Here is an 18,544-nt window from a genome sequence, read left to right on the forward strand (position 1 = left end):
TTCTAAGACAGGAGCACTCTGCTGTTTTAAATACATGTTACAAAACACTAATCAAAGATCTTAATGGAGCTCCTGGTCTGACTAACTGCATTTGAGATAATAAAAAAGTTGAAATAATTGGATAATAAAAAAATATGATTATAAAAACATGTCTAATTGCAATTGTGATAAAAAAAAATTAGATAATAAAAACCCAAATTTGTATAATTAATTATCTTAATAATTAATTATCAATACAATTATCTTTTAATTAAATTATTCCACTAGTTCTACTTCCTCCATTTTTTCCCCAATTATCTTTCTTGTATTTGGTTTATTCATTATCCAATTAGAATTGTTTCATCTATTTTATTATCTCAATTGCAATTAGTCAGACCAGGAGAGCTGATTGGTCAACACTCACAATGAATTAATTATCTATCTTTCTATTCCCACCCATCCCAGCATAGGAATTACTGATACACCCCCACATCGTCCGGCATCCCCACTTCTGCATACTTTGGCTTGGCAAGCCGATCGACCTGACAGGGATTGAACCCAGAACCCTTTGATTGAGAGATAGCTGTTTAACCATTCAGCTATCCTTGGTCTATCTTGTTACCAGATTTCGGGCCCCAATGACATATATAATTGAGAACCTTTAAACTATCATACAAAAGATTTATTCCTCTGACAAGATCTTTACCTGTTTCAGAGTGACCTGACTGGGATTTGGACCCAGAACCCTTTGATTGGGAGCTAGCTGCTTTAAACATTCAGCTATCCTTGGTATTCTTGAAGGCAGATTTTGGTCCCCAATGACATATTTAATTATATGTGATTTAGAACCTGTCTCAGTAAACTATGATATAAAAGAGTAATTTCTCTGACTGGATCCTCCCTAGTCACCAAACGATCTGACTGGGATTTGAACCCAGTCCCATTTGATTGGGCACTAGCTGCTTTGACCACTAAGCTATTCTTGGTCTTCTTGAAGCTAGATTTCGGGCCCCAATGACATATTTAATTGAGAACCTGTCTCACAAAATCACAATGATAGTGAAACAAAACACTAACTCCCTACTGGGATTTGAACCCAGTACCCCTTGCTTGGTGGCCAACAGTGTTAACCACTCAGCTATCCCAGGTCTTGCAGAGCTAGATTCCAGGCCCTAATGACAAATATAATGGAGGACCCGTCTTAGTGAACTACGATGGAGGTGAACCAAAACTTTGGAGCTTTGTTAAGTTTCTGATCAAGCAAATAGTCAATCATGACATTGCTGGTTTTACTGCTGTTGGGCAGCACACACACACAGAGTACTTACAAGCAGACACAGTGTGTAGACAGAAAAGGGAGAATGGACGCATTTTGGTGTAAAAAGTCAAGATAAAGGTGAAGTTATAACACTGAAACACCCTCAGGAAGAGCTGCTTTAAGACATGGCTAACTAGCTCGCAGCTAACACACATCCACAGTGTTTCAGCTACTTCTAAATCACTAATCCTGGCCTCCATGGCGACAAATAAAGTAAGTTTTTTACAAGTAGCATTATCACTGGAGGATGAGGAATACCTAAACATGCTTCACTACACACCGTAGGAGGATACAATATCTCACCGCCGTCACAATGTAAACAAATGCCATGGGTGGATCTACACCTGACATCTACTGTAATGATACCAAGTACAAGAGCGTATCTAGTCGATACTACTATGATTACATCGATATTTTTTTATCGTCACAAAATCTTTTTTCCTTCTTTTAAAATGTATATTATGTTTATAAAGTCAGTAAATACGTCCCTGGACACATGAGGACTTTGAAAATGACCAATGTATGATCCTGTAACTACTTGGTATCAGATCCATACCTAAATGTGTGGTATCATCCAAAACTAATGTAAAGTATCAAAGAAGAGAAGAATAAGTGATTATTACATTTGAACAAAAGTGTAGATAGAAAATGTTGAAACAGAAAATAAGCAGATTTTAACAGCAAATGAACAAGTAGATTAATAATCAATTTTTGCAGTTTGTCCCTCATAATGTGTAGAAAATAATAGGTGTATAAATGACACAATATGTTAATGCATACGTCAGCAGACTAATTAGGAGTCTTTGTTTGTTTACTTATTACTAAAAGACAAGTTGTCTAGTATGTTCACTATTTTATTTGAGGACTAAATGACAATAATAAACATATGTTTCATGTACACTAAGATGTTTTGTTCAAATAAAGCCAATAATGACATTTTTTGTGGTACCCTTTTTTTTAGAAAAGTATCAAAATACATTTTGGTACCGGTACTGTTACGTAAGACGAAGGGGGAAGGAGACGGTACGACAGCAGGAGGTCTAGCTCAACGGGTTTTATTTGAGCTTGATGATTACGTCGGGTGTGTATGCTACTATGTGTGTGGATGCAGGGCTATGTGTAGAAGTTAACCAAATATAAGTTACCAGAGGTTATTGTAAGTGTGTGTTGGTTGTGGCAGCAAAGAAGTCCAGAGGGGCGAAGCAAAAGAGGTTCGTGATCCGAGCGAGGTCCGTGGGGGCAGGAGAGAGGCGTCCAGAAGTCCAGGTCCGAGTGCGGAGGTGGAGGAAGGCAGTCAGAGTCCAGGGGGAAGATCGGCAGGTGAGGCGCACGGCTCACTGCGGAGACACGGAGGTACTGTGGGAACAGGAGATGACATTTTTAGGTTTTGTAGGGACTCCTGATGACGTTTTGAGACATCTCCTACAACTACAACACCAGAATTGTGCTGCTGAATCAAGTCCGTTTTTTGGCATTTTTACGACAGGGTCCCCCCTTACGACATTTTAGCAAAAAATGTTTTTCGTAAAAAATGCATTTTCTTACTTTTTCTTACATTTACAGGTTTAGTCGGGACTCCTGATGACGTTTTGAGACATCTCCTACAACTACAGCACCAGAATTGTGCTGCTCAAACAAGTCCGTTTTTTGAATTTTTTTTTGTAAAAAAAAAGTTTTCCCAAAAAAAGCATTTTATGCCATTTTTAGGTTTTGTAGGGACTCCTGATGACGTTTTGAGACATCTCCTACAACTACAGCACCAGAATTGTGCTGCTGAATCAAGTCCGTTTTTTGGCATTTTTACGACAGGGTCCCCCCTTACGACATTTTAGCAAAAAATGTTTTTCTTAAAAAATGCATTTTCTTACATTTACGGGTTTAGTCGGGACTCCTGATGACGTTTTGAGACATCTCCTACAACTACAGCACCAGAATTGTGCTGCTGAAGCAAGTCTGTTTTTTGAAATTTTTTTTGTAAAAAAATAAGTTTTCCCAAAAAAAGCATTTTATGCCATTTTTAGGTTTTGTAGGGACTCCTGATGATGTTTTGAGACATCTCCTACAACTACAGCACCAGAATTGTGCTGCTGAATCAAGTCCGTTTTTTGGCATTTTTACGACAGGGTCCCCCCTTACGACATTTTAGCAAAAAATGTTTTTCTTAAAAAATGCATTTTCTTACATTTTCTTACATTTACGGGTTTAGTCGGGACTCCTGATGACGTTTTGAGACATCTCCTACAACTACAGCACCAGAATTGTGCTGCTCAAACAAGTCCGTTTTTTGAATTTTTTTTTGTAAAAAAAAAGTTTTCCCAAAAAAAGCATTTTATGCCATTTTTAGGTTTTGTAGGGACTCCTGATGACGTTTTGAGACATCTCCTACAACTACAGCACCAGAATTGTACTGCTGAAGCAAGTCCGTTTTTTGGCATTTTTACGACAGGGTCCTCCCCCCTTACGACATTTTAGCAAAAAATGTTTTTCTTAAAAAATGCATTTTCTTACATTTTCTTACATTTACGGGTTTAGTCGGGACTCCTGATGACGTTTTGAGACATCTCCTACAACTACAGCACCAGAATTGTGCTGCTCAAACAAGTCCGTTTTTTGAATTTTTTTTTGTAAAAAAAAAGTTTTCCCAAAAAAAGCATTTTATGCCATTTTTAGGTTTTGTAGGGACTCCTGATGACGTTTTGAGACATCTCCTACAACTACAGCACCAGAATTGTGCTGCTGAATCAAGTCCGTTTTTTGGCATTTTTACGACAGGGTCCCCCCTTACGACATTTTAGCAAAAAATGTTTTTCTTAAAAAATGCATTTTCTTACATTTTCTTACATTTACGGGTTTAGTCGGGACTCCTGATGACGTTTTGAGACATCTCCTACAACTACAGCACCAGAATTGTGCTGCTGAAGCAAGTCTGTTTTTTGAAATTTTTTTTGTAAAAAAAAAGTTTTCCCAAAAAAAGCATTTTATGCCATTTTTAGGTTTTGTAGGGACTCCTGATGACGTTTTGAGACATCTCCTACAACTACAGCACCAGAATTGTGCTGCTGAATCAAGTCCGTTTTTTGGCATTTTTACGACAGGGTCCCCCCTTACGACATTTTAGCAAAAAATGTTTTTCTTAAAAAATGCATTTTCTTACATTTTCTTACATTTACTGGTTTAGTCGGGACTCCTGATGACGTTTTGAGACATCTCCTACAACTACAGCACCAGAATTGTGCTGCTGAAGCAAGTCTGTTTTTTGAAATTTTTTTTGTAAAAAAAAAGTTTTCCCAAAAAAAGCATTTTATGCCATTTTTAGGTTTTGTAGGGACTCCTGATGACGTTTTGAGACATCTCCTACAACTACAGCACCAGAATTGTGCTGCTGAATCAAGTCCGTTTTTTGGAATTTTTACGACAGGGTCCCCCCTTACGACATTTTAGCAAAAAATGTTTTTCTTAAAAAATGCATTTTCTTACATTTTCTTACATTTACGGGTTTAGTCGGGACTCCTGATGACGTTTTGAGACATCTCCTACAACTACAGCACCAGAATTGTGCTGCTCAAACAAGTCCGTTTTTTGAAATTTTTTTTGTAAAAAAAAAGTTTTCCCAAAAAAAGCATTTTATGCCATTTTTAGGTTTTGTAGGGACTCCTGATGACGTTTTGAGACATCTCCTACAACTACAGCACCAGAATTGTGCTGCTGAATCAAGTCCGTTTTTTGGCATTTTTACGACAGGGTCCCCCCTTACGACATTTTAGCAAAAAATGTTTTTCTTAAAAAATGCATTTTCTTACATTTACGGGTTTAGTCGGGACTCCTGATGACGTTTTGAGACATCTCCTACAACTACAGCACCAGAATTGTACTGCTGAAGCAAGTCCGTTTTTTGGCATTTTTACGACAGGGTCCCCCCTTACGACATTTTAGCAAAAAATGTTTTTCTTAAAAAATGCATTTTCTTACATTTACGGGTTTAGTCGGGACTCCTGATGACGTTTTGAGACATCTCCTACAACTACAGCACCAGAATTGTACTGCTGAAGCAAGTCCGTTTTTTGGCATTTTTACGACAGGGTCCCCCCTTACGACATTTTAGCAAAAAATGTTTTTCTTAAAAAATGCATTTTCTTACATTTTCTTACATTTACGGGTTTAGTCGGGACTCCTGATGACGTTTTGAGACATCTCCTACAACTACAGCACCAGAATTGTGCTGCTCAAACAAGTCCGTTTTTTGAAATTTTTTTTGTAAAAAAAAAGTTTTCCCAAAAAAAGCATTTTATGCCATTTTTAGGTTTTGTAGGGACTCCTGATGACGTTTTGAGACATCTCCTACAACTACAGCACCAGAATTGTACTGCCGAAGCAAGTCCGTTTTTTGGCATTTTTACGACAGGGTCCCCCCTTACGACATTTTAGCAAAAAATGTTTTTCTTAAAAAATGCATTTTCTTACATTTTCTTACATTTACGGGTTTAGTCGGGACTCCTGATGACGTTTTGAGACATCTCCTACAACTACAGCACCAGAATTGTGCTGCTCAAACAAGTCCGTTTTTTGAATTTTTTTTTGTAAAAAAAAAGTTTTCCCAAAAAAAGCATTTTATGCCATTTTTAGGTTTTGTAGGGACTCCTGATGACGTTTTGAGACATCTCCTACAACTACAGCACCAGAATTGTACTGCTGAAGCAAGTCCGTTTTTTGGCATTTTTACGACAGGGTCCCCCCTTACGACATTTTAGCAAAAAATGTTTTTCTTAAAAAATGCATTTTCTTACATTTTCTTACATTTACGGGTTTAGTCGGGACTCCTGATGACGTTTTGAGACATCTCCTACAACTACAGCACCAGAATTGTGCTGCTCAAACAAGTCCGTTTTTTGAATTTTTTTTTGTAAAAAAAAAGTTTTCCCAAAAAAAGCATTTTATGCCATTTTTAGGTTTTGTAGGGACTCCTGATGACGTTTTAAGACATCTCCTACAACTACAGCACCAGAATTGTGCTGCTGAATCAAGTCCGTTTTTTGGAATTTTTACGACAGGGTCCCTCCCCCCTTACGACATTTTAGCAAAAAATGTTTTTCTTAAAAAATGCATTTCCTTACATTTTCTTACATTTACGGGTTTAGTCGGGACTCCTGATGACGTTTTGAGACATCTCCTACAACTACAGCACCAGAATTGTGCTGCTGAAGCAAGTCTGTTTTTTGAAATTTTTTTTGTAAAAAAAAAGTTTTCCCAAAAAAAGCATTTTATGCCATTTTTAGGTTTTGTAGGGACTCCTGATGACGTTTTGAGACATCTCCTACAACTACAGCACCAGAATTGTGCTGCTGAATCAAGTCCGTTTTTTGGCATTTTTACGACAGGGTCCCCCCTTACGACATTTTAGCAAAAAATGTTTTTCTTAAAAAATGCATTTTCTTACATTTTCTTACATTTACTGGTTTAGTCGGGACTCCTGATGACGTTTTGAGACATCTCCTACAACTACAGCACCAGAATTGTGCTGCTGAAGCAAGTCTGTTTTTTGAAATTTTTTTTGTAAAAAAAAAGTTTTCCCAAAAAAAGCATTTTATGCCATTTTTAAGTTTTGTAGGGACTCCTGATGACGTTTTGAGACATCTCCTACAACTACAGCACCAGAATTGTGCTGCTGAATCAAGTCCGTTTTTTGGAATTTTTACGACAGGGTCCCCCCTTACGACATTTTAGCAAAAAATGTTTTTCTTAAAAAATGCATTTTCTTACATTTACGGGTTTAGTCGGGACTCCTGATGACGTTTTGAGACATCTCCTACAACTACAGCACCAGAATTGTGCTGCTCAAACAAGTCCGTTTTTTGAATTTTTTTTTGTAAAAAAAAAGTTTTCCCAAAAAAAGCATTTTATGCCATTTTTAGGTTTTGTAGGGACTCCTGATGACGTTTTGAGACATCTCCTACAACTACAGCACCAGAATTGTACTGCTGAAGCAAGTCCGTTTTTTGGCATTTTTACGACAGGGTCCCCCCTTACGACATTTTAGCAGGAAATGTTTTTCTTAAAAAATGCATTTTCTTACATTTACGGGTTTAGTCGGGACTCCTGATGACGTTTTGAGACATCTCCTACAACTACAGCACCAGAATTGTGCTGCTGAAGCAAGTCCGTTTTTTGAAATTTTTTTTGTAAAAAAAAAGTTTTCCTAAAAAAAGCATTTTATGCCATTTTTAGGTTTTGTAGGGACTCCTGATGACGTTTTGAGACATCTCCTACAACTACAGCATCAGAATTGTGCTGCTGAATCAAGTCCGTTTTTTGGAATTTTTACGACAGGGTCCCCCCTTACGACATTTTAGCAAAAAATGTTTTTCTTAAAAAATGCATTTTCTTACATTTTCTTACATTTACGGGTTTAGTCGGGACTCCTGATGACGTTTTGAGACATCTCCTACAACTACAGCACCAGAATTGTGCTGCTCAAACAAGTCCGTTTTTTGAAATTTTTTTTGTAAAAAAAAAGTTTTCCCAAAAAAAGCATTTTATGCCATTTTTAGGTTTTGTAGGGACTCCTGATGACGTTTTGAGACATCTCCTACAACTACAGCACCAGAATTGTGCTGCTGAATCAAGTCCGTTTTTTGGAATTTTTACGACAGGGTCCCCCCTTACGACATTTTAGCAAAAAATGTTTTTCTTAAAAAATGCATTTTCTTACATTTTCTTACATTTACGGGTTTAGTCGGGACTCCTGATGACGTTTTGAGACATCTCCTACAACTACAGCACCAGAATTGTGCTGCTGAAGCAAGTCTGTTTTTTGAAATTTTTTTTGTAAAAAAAAAGTTTTCCCCAAAAAAAGCATTTTATGCCATTTTTAGGTTTTGTAGGGACTCCTGATGACGTTTTGAGACATCTCCTACAACTACAGCACCAGAATTGTGCTGCTGAAGCAAGTCCGTTTTTTGAAAATTTTTTTGTAAAAAAAAAGTTTTCCCAAAAAAAGCATTTTATGCCATTTTTAGGTTTTGTAGGGACTCCTGATGACGTTTTGAGACATCTCCTACAACTACAGCACCAGAATTGTACTGCTGAAGCAAGTCCGTTTTTTGGCATTTTTACGACAGGGTCCCCCCTTACGACATTTTAGCAAAAAATGTTTTTCTTAAAAAATGCATTTTCTTACATTTTCTTACATTTACGGGTTTAGTCGGGGACTCCTGATGACGTTTTGAGACATCTCCTACAACTACAGCACCAGAATTGTGCTGCTCAAACAAGTCCGTTTTTTTGAATTTTTTTTTGTAAAAAAAAAGTTTTCCCAAAAAAAGCATTTTATGCCATTTTTAGGTTTTGTAGGGACTCCTGATGACGTTTTGAGACATCTCCTACAACTACAGCACCAGAATTGTACTGCCGAAGCAAGTCCGTTTTTGGCATTTTTACGACAGTGTCCCCCCTTACGACATTTTAGCAAAAAATGTTTTTCTTAAAAAATGCATTTTCTTACATTTTCTTACATTTACGGGTTTAGTCGGGACTCCTGATGACGTTTTGAGACATCTCCTACAACTACAGCACCAGAATTGTGCTGCTGAAGCAAGTCTGTTTTTTGAAATTTTTTTTGTAAAAAAAAAGTTTTCCCAAAAAAAGCATTTTATGCCATTTTTAGGTTTTGTAGGGACTCCTGATGACGTTTTGAGACATCTCCTACAACTACAGCACCAGAATTGTGCTGCTGAATCAAGTCCGTTTTTTGGCATTTTTACGACAGGGTCCCCCCTTACGACATTTTAGCAAAAAATGTTTTTCTTAAAAAATGCATTTTCTTACATTTTCTTACATTTACGGGTTTAGTCGGGACTCCTGATGACGTTTTGAGACATCTCCTACAACTACAGCACCAGAATTGTGCTGCTGAAGCAAGTCCGTTTTTTGAAATTTTTTTTGTAAAAAAAAAGTTTTCCCAAAAAAAGCATTTTATGCCATTTTTAGGTTTTGTAGGGACTCCTGATGACGTTTTGAGACATCTCCTACAACTACAGCACCAGAATTGTACTGCTGAAGCAAGTCCGTTTTTTGGCATTTTTACGACAGGGTCCCCCCTTACGACATTTTAGCAAAAAATGTTTTTCTTAAAAAATGCATTTTCTTACATTTTCTTACATTTACGGGTTTAGTCGGGACTCCTGATGACGTTTTGAGACATGTCCTACAACTACAGCACCAGAATTGTGCTGCTCAAACAAGTCCGTTTTTTGAATTTTTTTTTGTAAAAAAAAAGTTTTCCCAAAAAAAGCATTTTATGCCATTTTTAGGTTTTGTAGGGACTCCTGATGACGTTTTGAGACATCTCCTACAACTACAGCACCAGAATTGTACTGCCGAAGCAAGTCCGTTTTTTGGCATTTTTACGACAGTGTCCCCCCTTACGACATTTTAGCAAAAAATGTTTTTCTTAAAAAATGCATTTTCTTACATTTTCTTACATTTACGGGTTTAGTCGGGACTCCTGATGACGTTTTGAGACATCTCCTACAACTACAGCACCAGAATTGTGCTGCTGAAGCAAGTCTGTTTTTTGAAATTTTTTTTGTAAAAAAAAAGTTTTCCCAAAAAAAGCATTTTATGCCATTTTTAGGTTTTGTAGGGACTCCTGATGACGTTTTGAGACATCTCCTACAACTACAGCACCAGAATTGTGCTGCTGAATCAAGTCCGTTTTTTGGCATTTTTACGACAGGGTCCCCCCTTACGACATTTTAGCAAAAAATGTTTTTCTTAAAAAATGCATTTTCTTACATTTTCTTACATTTACGGGTTTAGTCGGGACTCCTGATGACGTTTTGAGACATCTCCTACAACTACAGCACCAGAATTGTGCTGCTCAAACAAGTCCGTTTTTTGAATTTTTTTTTGTAAAAAAAAAGTTTTCCCAAAAAAAGCATTTTATGCCATTTTTAGGTTTTGTAGGGACTCCTGATGACGTTTTAAGACATCTCCTACAACTACAGCACCAGAATTGTGCTGCTGAATCAAGTCCGTTTTTTGGAATTTTTACGACAGGGTCCCCCCTTACGACATTTTAGCAAAAAATGTTTTTCTTAAAAAATGCATTTTCTTACATTTTCTTACATTTACGGGTTTAGTCGGGACTCCTGATGACGTTTTGAGACATCTCCTACAACTACAGCACCAGAATTGTGCTGCTCAAACAAGTCCGTTTTTTGAATTTTTTTTTGTAAAAAAAAAGTTTTCCCAAAAAAAGCATTTTATGCCATTTTTAGGTTTTGTAGGGACTCCTGATGACGTTTTGAGACATCTCCTACAACTACAGCCCCAGAATTGTACTGCTGAAGCAAGTCCGTTTTTTGGCATTTTTACGACAGGGTCCCATTTTTAGCAAAAAATGTTTTTCTTAAAAAATGCATTTTCTTACATTTTCTTACATTTACGGGTTTAGTCGGGACTCCTGATGACGTTTTGAGACATCTCCTACAACTACAGCACCAGAATTGTGCTGCTGAATCAAGTCCGTTTTTTGGAATTTTTACGACAGGGTCCCCCCTTACGACATTTTAGCAAAAAATGTTTTTCTTAAAAAATGCATTTTCTTACATTTTCTTACATTTACGGGTTTAGTCGGGACTCCTGATGACGTTTTGAGACATCTCCTACAACTACAGCACCAGAATTGTGCTGCTCAAACAAGTCCGTTTTTTGAATTTTTTTTTGTAAAAAAAAAGTTTTCCCAAAAAAAGCATTTTATGCCATTTTTAGGTTTTGTAGGGACTCCTGATGACGTTTTAAGACATCTCCTACAACTACAGCACCAGAATTGTGCTGCTCAAACAAGTCCGTTTTTTGAATTTTTTTTTGTAAAAAAAAAGTTTTCCCAAAAAAAGCATTTTATGCCATTTTTAGGTTTTGTAGGGACTCCTGATGACGTTTTGAGACATCTCCTACAACTACAGCACCAGAATTGTGCTGCTCAAACAAGTCCGTTTTTTGAATTTTTTTTTGTAAAAAAAAAGTTTTCCCAAAAAAAGCATTTTATGCCATTTTTAGGTTTTGTAGGGACTCCTGATGACGTTTTGAGACATCTCCTACAACTACAGCACCAGAATTGTACTGCCGAAGCAAGTCCGTTTTTTGGCATTTTTACGACAGGGTCCCCCCTTACGACATTTTAGCAAAAAATGTTTTTCTTAAAAAATGCATTTTCTTACATTTTCTTACATTTACGGGTTTAGTCGGGACTCCTGATGACGTTTTGAGACATCTCCTACAACTACAGCACCAGAATTGTGCTGCTCAAACAAGTCCGTTTTTTGAATTTTTTTTTGTAAAAAAAAAGTTTTCCCAAAAAAAGCATTTTATGCCATTTTTAGGTTTTGTAGGGACTCCTGATGACGTTTTGAGACATCTCCTACAACTACAGCACCAGAATTGTACTGCCGAATCAAGTCCGTTTTTTGGCATTTTTACGACAGGGTCCCCCCTTACGACATTTTAGCAAAAAATGTTTTTCTTAAAAAATGCATTTTCTTACATTTTCTTACATTTACGGGTTTAGTCGGGACTCCTGATGACGTTTTGAGACATATCCTACAACTACAGCACCAGAATTGTGCTGCTCAAACAAGTCCGTTTTTTGAATTTTTTTTTGTAAAAAAAAAGTTTTCCCAAAAAAAGCATTTTATGCCATTTTTAGGTTTTGTAGGGACTCCTGATGACGTTTTGAGACATCTCCTACAACTACAGCACCAGAATTGTGCTGCTGAATCAAGTCCGTTTTTTGGCATTTTTACGACAGGGTCCCCCCTTACGACATTTTAGCAAAAAATGTTTTTCTTAAAAAATGCATTTTCTTACATTTTCTTACATTTACGGGTTTAGTCGGGACTCCTGATGACGTTTTGAGACATCTCCTACAACTACAGCACCAGAATTGTGCTGCTCAAACAAGTCCGTTTTTTGAATTTTTTTTTGTAAAAAAAAAGTTTTCCCAAAAAAAGCATTTTATGCCATTTTTAGGTTTTGTAGGGACTCCTGATGACGTTTTAAGACATCTCCTACAACTACAGCACCAGAATTGTGCTGCTGAATCAAGTCCGTTTTTTGGAATTTTTACGACAGGGTCCCCCCTTACGACATTTTAGCAAAAAATGTTTTTCTTAAAAAATGCATTTTCTTACATTTTCTTACATTTACGGGTTTAGTCGGGACTCCTGATGACGTTTTGAGACATCTCCTACAACTACAGCACCAGAATTGTGCTGCTGAAGCAAGTCCGTTTTTTGAAATTTTTTTTGTAAAAAAAAAGTTTTCCCAAAAAAAGCATTTTATGCCATTTTTAGGTTTTGTAGGGACTCCTGATGACGTTTTGAGACATCTCCTACAACTACAGCACCAGAATTGTGCTGCTGAATCAAGTCCGTTTTTTGGAATTTTTACGACAGGGTCCCCCCTTACGACATTTTAGCAAAAAATGTTTTTCTTAAAAAATGCATTTTCTTACATTTTCTTACATTTACGGGTTTAGTCGGGACTCCTGATGACGTTTTGAAACATCTCCTACAACTACAGCACCAGAATTGTGCTGCTCAAACAAGTCTGTTTTTTGAATTTTTTTTTGTAAAAAAAAAGTTTTCCCAAAAAAAGCATTTTATGCCATTTTTAGGTTTTGTAGGGACTCCTGATGACGTTTTGAGACATCTCCTACAACTACAGCACCAGAATTGTACTGCTGAAGCAAGTCCGTTTTTTGGCATTTTTACGACAGGGTCCCCCCTTACGACATTTTAGCAAAAAATGTTTTTCTTAAAAAATGCATTTTCTTACATTTTCTTACATTTACGGGTTTAGTCGGGACTCCTGATGACGTTTTGAGACATCTCCTACAACTACAGCACCAGAATTGTGCTGCTCAAACAAGTCCGTTTTTTGAAAATTTTTTTGTAAAAAAAAAATTTCCCAAAAAAAGCATTTTATGCCATTTTTAGGTTTTGTAGGGACTCCTGATGACGTTTTGAGACATCTCCTACAACTACAGCACCAGAATTGTACTGCCGAAGCAAGTCCGTTTTTTGGCATTTTTACGACAGGGTCCCCCCTTACGACATTTTAGCAAAAAATGTTTTTCTTAAAAAATGCATTTTCTTACATTTTCTTACATTTACGGGTTTAGTCGGGACTCCTGATGACGTTTTGAGACATCTCCTACAACTACAGCACCAGAATTGTGCTGCTCAAACAAGTCCGTTTTTTGAATTTTTTTTTGTAAAAAAAAAGTTTTCCCAAAAAAAGCATTTTATGCCATTTTTAGGTTTTGTAGGGACTCCTGATGACGTTTTGAGACATCTCCTACAACTACAGCACCAGAATTGTACTGCCGAATCAAGTCCGTTTTTTGGCATTTTTACGACAGGGTCCCCCCTTACGACATTTTAGCAAAAAATGTTTTTCTTAAAAAATGCATTTTCTTACATTTTCTTACATTTACGGGTTTAGTCGGGACTCCTGATGACGTTTTGAGACATCTCCTACAACTACAGCACCAGAATTGTGCTGCTCAAACAAGTCCGTTTTTTGAATTTTTTTTTGTAAAAAAAAAGTTTTCCCAAAAAAAGCATTTTATGCCATTTTTAGGTTTTGTAGGGACTCCTGATGACGTTTTGAGACATCTCCTACAACTAGAGCACCAGAATTGTGCTGCTGAATCAAGTCCGTTTTTTGGCATTTTTACGACAGGGTCCCCCCTTACGACATTTTAGCAAAAAATGTTTTTCTTAAAAAATGCATTTTCTTACATTTTCTTACATTTACGGGTTTAGTCGGGACTCCTGATGACGTTTTGAGACATCTCCTACAACTACAGCACCAGAATTGTGCTGCTCAAACAAGTCCGTTTTTTGAATTTTTTTTTGTAAAAAAAAAGTTTTCCCAAAAAAAGCATTTTATGCCATTTTTAGGTTTTGTAGGGACTCCTGATGACGTTTTGAGACATCTCCTACAACTACAGCACCAGAATTGTGCTGCTGAATCAAGTCCGTTTTTTGGCATTTTTACGACAGGGTCCCCCCTTACGACATTTTAGCAAAAAATGTTTTTCTTAAAAAATGCATTTTCTTACATTTTCTTACATTTACGGGTTTAGTCGGGACTCCTGATGACGTTTTGAGACATCTCCTACAACTACAGCACCAGAATTGTGCTGCTCAAACAAGTCCGTTTTTTGAAAATTTTTTTGTAAAAAAAAAGTTTTCCCAAAAAAAGCATTTTATGCCATTTTTAGGTTTTGTAGGGACTCCTGATGACGTTTTGAGACATCTCCTACAACTACAGCACCAGAATTGTACTGCCGAAGCAAGTCCGTTTTTTGGCATTTTTACGACAGGGTCCCCCCTTACGACATTTTAGCAAAAAATGTTTTTCTTAAAAAATGCATTTTCTTACATTTTCTTACATTTACGGGTTTAGTCGGGACTCCTGATGACGTTTTGAGACATCTCCTACAACTACAGCACCAGAATTGTGCTGCTCAAACAAGTCCGTTTTTTGAATTTTTTTTTGTAAAAAAAAAGTTTTCCCAAAAAAAGCATTTTATGCCATTTTTAGGTTTTGTAGGGACTCCTGATGACGTTTTGAGACATCTCCTACAACTACAGCACCAGAATTGTGCTGCTGAATCAAGTCCGTTTTTTGGCATTTTTACGACAGGGTCCCCCCTTACGACATTTTAGCAAAAAATGTTTTTCTTAAAAAATGCATTTTCTTACATTTTCTTACATTTACTGGTTTAGTCGGGACTCCTGATGACGTTTTGAGACATCTCCTACAACTACAGCACCAGAATTGTGCTGCTGAAGCAAGTCTGTTTTTTGAAATTTTTTTTGTAAAAAAAAAGTTTTCCCAAAAAAAGCATTTTATGCCATTTTTAGGTTTTGTAGGGACTCCTGATGACGTTTTGAGACATCTCCTACAACTACAGCACCAGAATTGTACTGCTGAAGCAAGTCCGTTTTTTGGCATTTTTACGACAGGGTCCCCCCTTACGACATTTTAGCAAAAAATGTTTTTCTTAAAAAATGCATTTTCTTACATTTTCTTACATTTACGGGTTTAGTCGGGACTCCTGATGACGTTTTGAGACATCTCCTACAACTACAGCACCAGAATTGTGCTGCTGAAGCAAGTCTGTTTTTTGAAATTTTTTTTGTAAAAAAAAAGTTTTCCCAAAAAAAGCATTTTATGCCATTTTTAGGTTTTGTAGGGACTCCTGATGACGTTTTGAGACATCTCCTACAACTACAGCACCAGAATTGTACTGCTGAAGCAAGTCCGTTTTTTGGCATTTTCACGACAGGGTCCCCCCTTACGACATTTTAGCAAAAAATGTTTTTCTTAAAAAATGCATTTTCTTACATTTTCTTACATTTACGGGTTTAGTCGGGACTCCTGATGACGTTTTGAGACATCTCCTACAACTACAGCACCAGAATTGTGCTGCTCAAACAAGTCCGTTTTTTGAATTTTTTTTTGTAAAAAAAAAGTTTTCCCAAAAAAAGCATTTTATGCCATTTTTAGGTTTTGTAGGGACTCCTGATGACGTTTTAAGACATCTCCTACAACTACAGCACCAGAATTGTGCTGCTGAATCAAGTCCGTTTTTTGGAATTTTTACGACAGGGTCCCCCCTTACGACATTTTAGCAAAAAATGTTTTTCTTAAAAAATGCATTTTCTTACATTTTCTTACATTTACGGGTTTAGTCGGGACTCCTGATGACGTTTTGAGACATCTCCTACAACTACAGCACCAGAATTGTGCTGCTGAAGCAAGTCCGTTTTTTGAAATTTTTTTTGTAAAAAAAAAGTTTTCCCAAAAAAAGCATTTTATGCCATTTTTAGGTTTTGTAGGGACTCCTGATGACGTTTTGAGACATCTCCTACAACTACAGCACCAGAATTGTACTGCTGAAGCAAGTCCGTTTTTTGGCATTTTTACGACAGGGTCCCCCCTTACGACATTTTAGCAAAAAATGTTTTTCTTAAAAAATGCATTTTCTTACATTTTCTTACATTTACGGGTTTAGTCGGGACTCCTGATGACGTTTTGAGACATCTCCTACAACTACAGCACCAGAATTGTGCTGCTCAAACAAGTCCGTTTTTTGAATTTTTTTTTGTAAAAAAAAAGTTTTCCCAAAAAAAGCATTTTATGCCATTTTTAGGTTTTGTAGGGACTCCTGATGACGTTTTGAGACATCTCCTACAACTACAGCACCAGAATTGTGCTGCTGAATCAAGTCCGTTTTTTGGCATTTTTACGACAGGGTCCCCCCTTACGACATTTTAGCAAAAAATGTTTTTCTTAAAAAATGCATTTTCTTACATTTTCTTACATTTACGGGTTTAGTCGGGACTCCTGATGACGTTTTGAGACATCTCCTACAACTACAGCACCAGAATTGTGCTGCTCAAACAAGTCCGTTTTTTGAAAATTTTTTTGTAAAAAAAAATTTTTCCCAAAAAAAGCATTTTATGCCATTTTTAGGTTTTGTAGGGACTCCTGATGACGTTTTGAGACATCTCCTACAACTACAGCACCAGAATTGTACTGCCGAAGCAAGTCCGTTTTTTGGCATTTTTACGACATTTTAGCAAAAAATGTTTTTCTTAAAAATGCATTTTCTTACATTTTCTTACATTTACGGGTTTAGTCGGGACTCCTGATGACGTTTTGAGACATCTCCTACAACTACAGCACCAGAATTGTGCTGCTCAAACAAGTCCGTTTTTTGAATTTTTTTTTGTAAAAAAAAAGTTTTCCCAAAAAAAAGCATTTTATGCCATTTTTAGGTTTTGTAGGGACTCCTGATGACGTTTTGAGACATCTCCTACAACTACAGCACCAGAATTGTGCTGCTGAATCAAGTCCGTTTTTTGGAATTTTTACGACAGGGTCCCCCCTTACGACATTTTAGCAAAAAATGTTTTTCTTAAAAAATGCATTTTCTTACATTTTCTTACATTTACGGGTTTAGTCGGGACTCCTGATTACGTTTTGAGACATCTCCTACAACTACAGCACCAGAATTGTGCTGCTCAAACAAGTCCGTTTTTTGAATTTTTTTTTGTAAAAAAAAAGTTTTCCCAAAAAAAAGCATTTTATGCCATTTTTAGGTTTTGTAGGGACTCCTGATGACGTTTTGAGACATCTCCTACAACTACAGCACCAGAATTGTGCTGCTGAATCAAGTCCGTTTTTTGGCATTTTTACGACAGGGTCCCCCCTTACGACATTTTAGCAAAAAATGTTTTTCTTAAAAAATGCATTTTCTTACATTTTCTTACATTTACTGGTTTAGTCGGGACTCCTGATGACGTTTTGAGACATCTCCTACAACTACAGCACCAGAATTGTGCTGCTGAAGCAAGTCTGTTTTTTGAAATTTTTTTTGTAAAAAAAAAGTTTTCCCAAAAAAAGCATTTTATGCCATTTTTAGGTTTTGTAGGGACTCCTGATGACGTTTTGAGACATCTCCTACAACTACAGCACCAGAATTGTGCTGCTGAATCAAGTCCGTTTTTTGGCATTTTTACGACAGGGTCCCCCCTTACGACATTTTAGCAAAAAATGTTTTTCTTAAAAAATGCATTTTCTTACATTTGCGGGTTTAGTCGGGACTCCTGATGACGTTTTGAGACATCTCCTACAACTACAGCACCAGAATTGTGCTGCTCAAACAAGTCCGTTTTTTGAATTTTTTTTTGTAAAAAAAAAGTTTTCCCAAAAAAAGCATTTTATGCCATTTTTAGGTTTTGTAGGGACTCCTGATGACGTTTTGAGACATCTCCTACAACTACAGCACCAGAATTGTACTGCCGAAGCAAGTCCGTTTTTTGGCATTTTTACGACAGGGTCCCCCCTTACGACATTTTAGCAAAAAATGTTTTTCTTAAAAAATGCATTTTCTTACATTTTCTTACATTTACGGGTTTAGTCGGGACTCCTGATGACGTTTTGAGACATCTCCTACAACTACAGCACCAGAATTGTGCTGCTCAAACAAGTCCGTTTTTTGAATTTTTTTTTGTAAAAAAAAAGTTTTCCCAAAAAAAGCATTTTATGCCATTTTTAGGTTTTGTAGGGACTCCTGATGACGTTTTGAGACATCTCCTACAACTACAGCACCAGAATTGTGCTGCTGAATCAAGTCCGTTTTTTGGCATTTTTACGACAGGGTCCCCCCTT

The 18,544-nt window shown here is 36.8% G+C and overlaps 1 protein-coding gene across 2 annotated transcripts in view; it reads right to left on the bottom strand.

Moving 5' to 3' along the window:
• Positions 1-2,237: 2,237 nt before the first annotated feature.
• Positions 2,238-18,544, bottom strand: part of LOC133645247 (uncharacterized) — a 33,785-nt gene continuing 17,478 nt past the window's right edge. For both annotated transcript variants that reach the window (XM_062040146.1, XM_062040145.1), the window contains exon 5: positions 2,238-2,653. In XM_062040146.1, the coding sequence (XP_061896130.1) occupies positions 2,632-2,653 (22 nt within the window). In that variant the 3' untranslated portion in view covers positions 2,238-2,631. The remainder of the gene's footprint in view (positions 2,654-18,544) is intronic.

The sequence above is a fragment of the Entelurus aequoreus genome, linkage group LG28 (assembly GCF_033978785.1).
Source record: "Entelurus aequoreus isolate RoL-2023_Sb linkage group LG28, RoL_Eaeq_v1.1, whole genome shotgun sequence".
In the NCBI taxonomy this organism is placed as follows: domain Eukaryota; kingdom Metazoa; phylum Chordata; class Actinopteri; order Syngnathiformes; family Syngnathidae; genus Entelurus; species Entelurus aequoreus.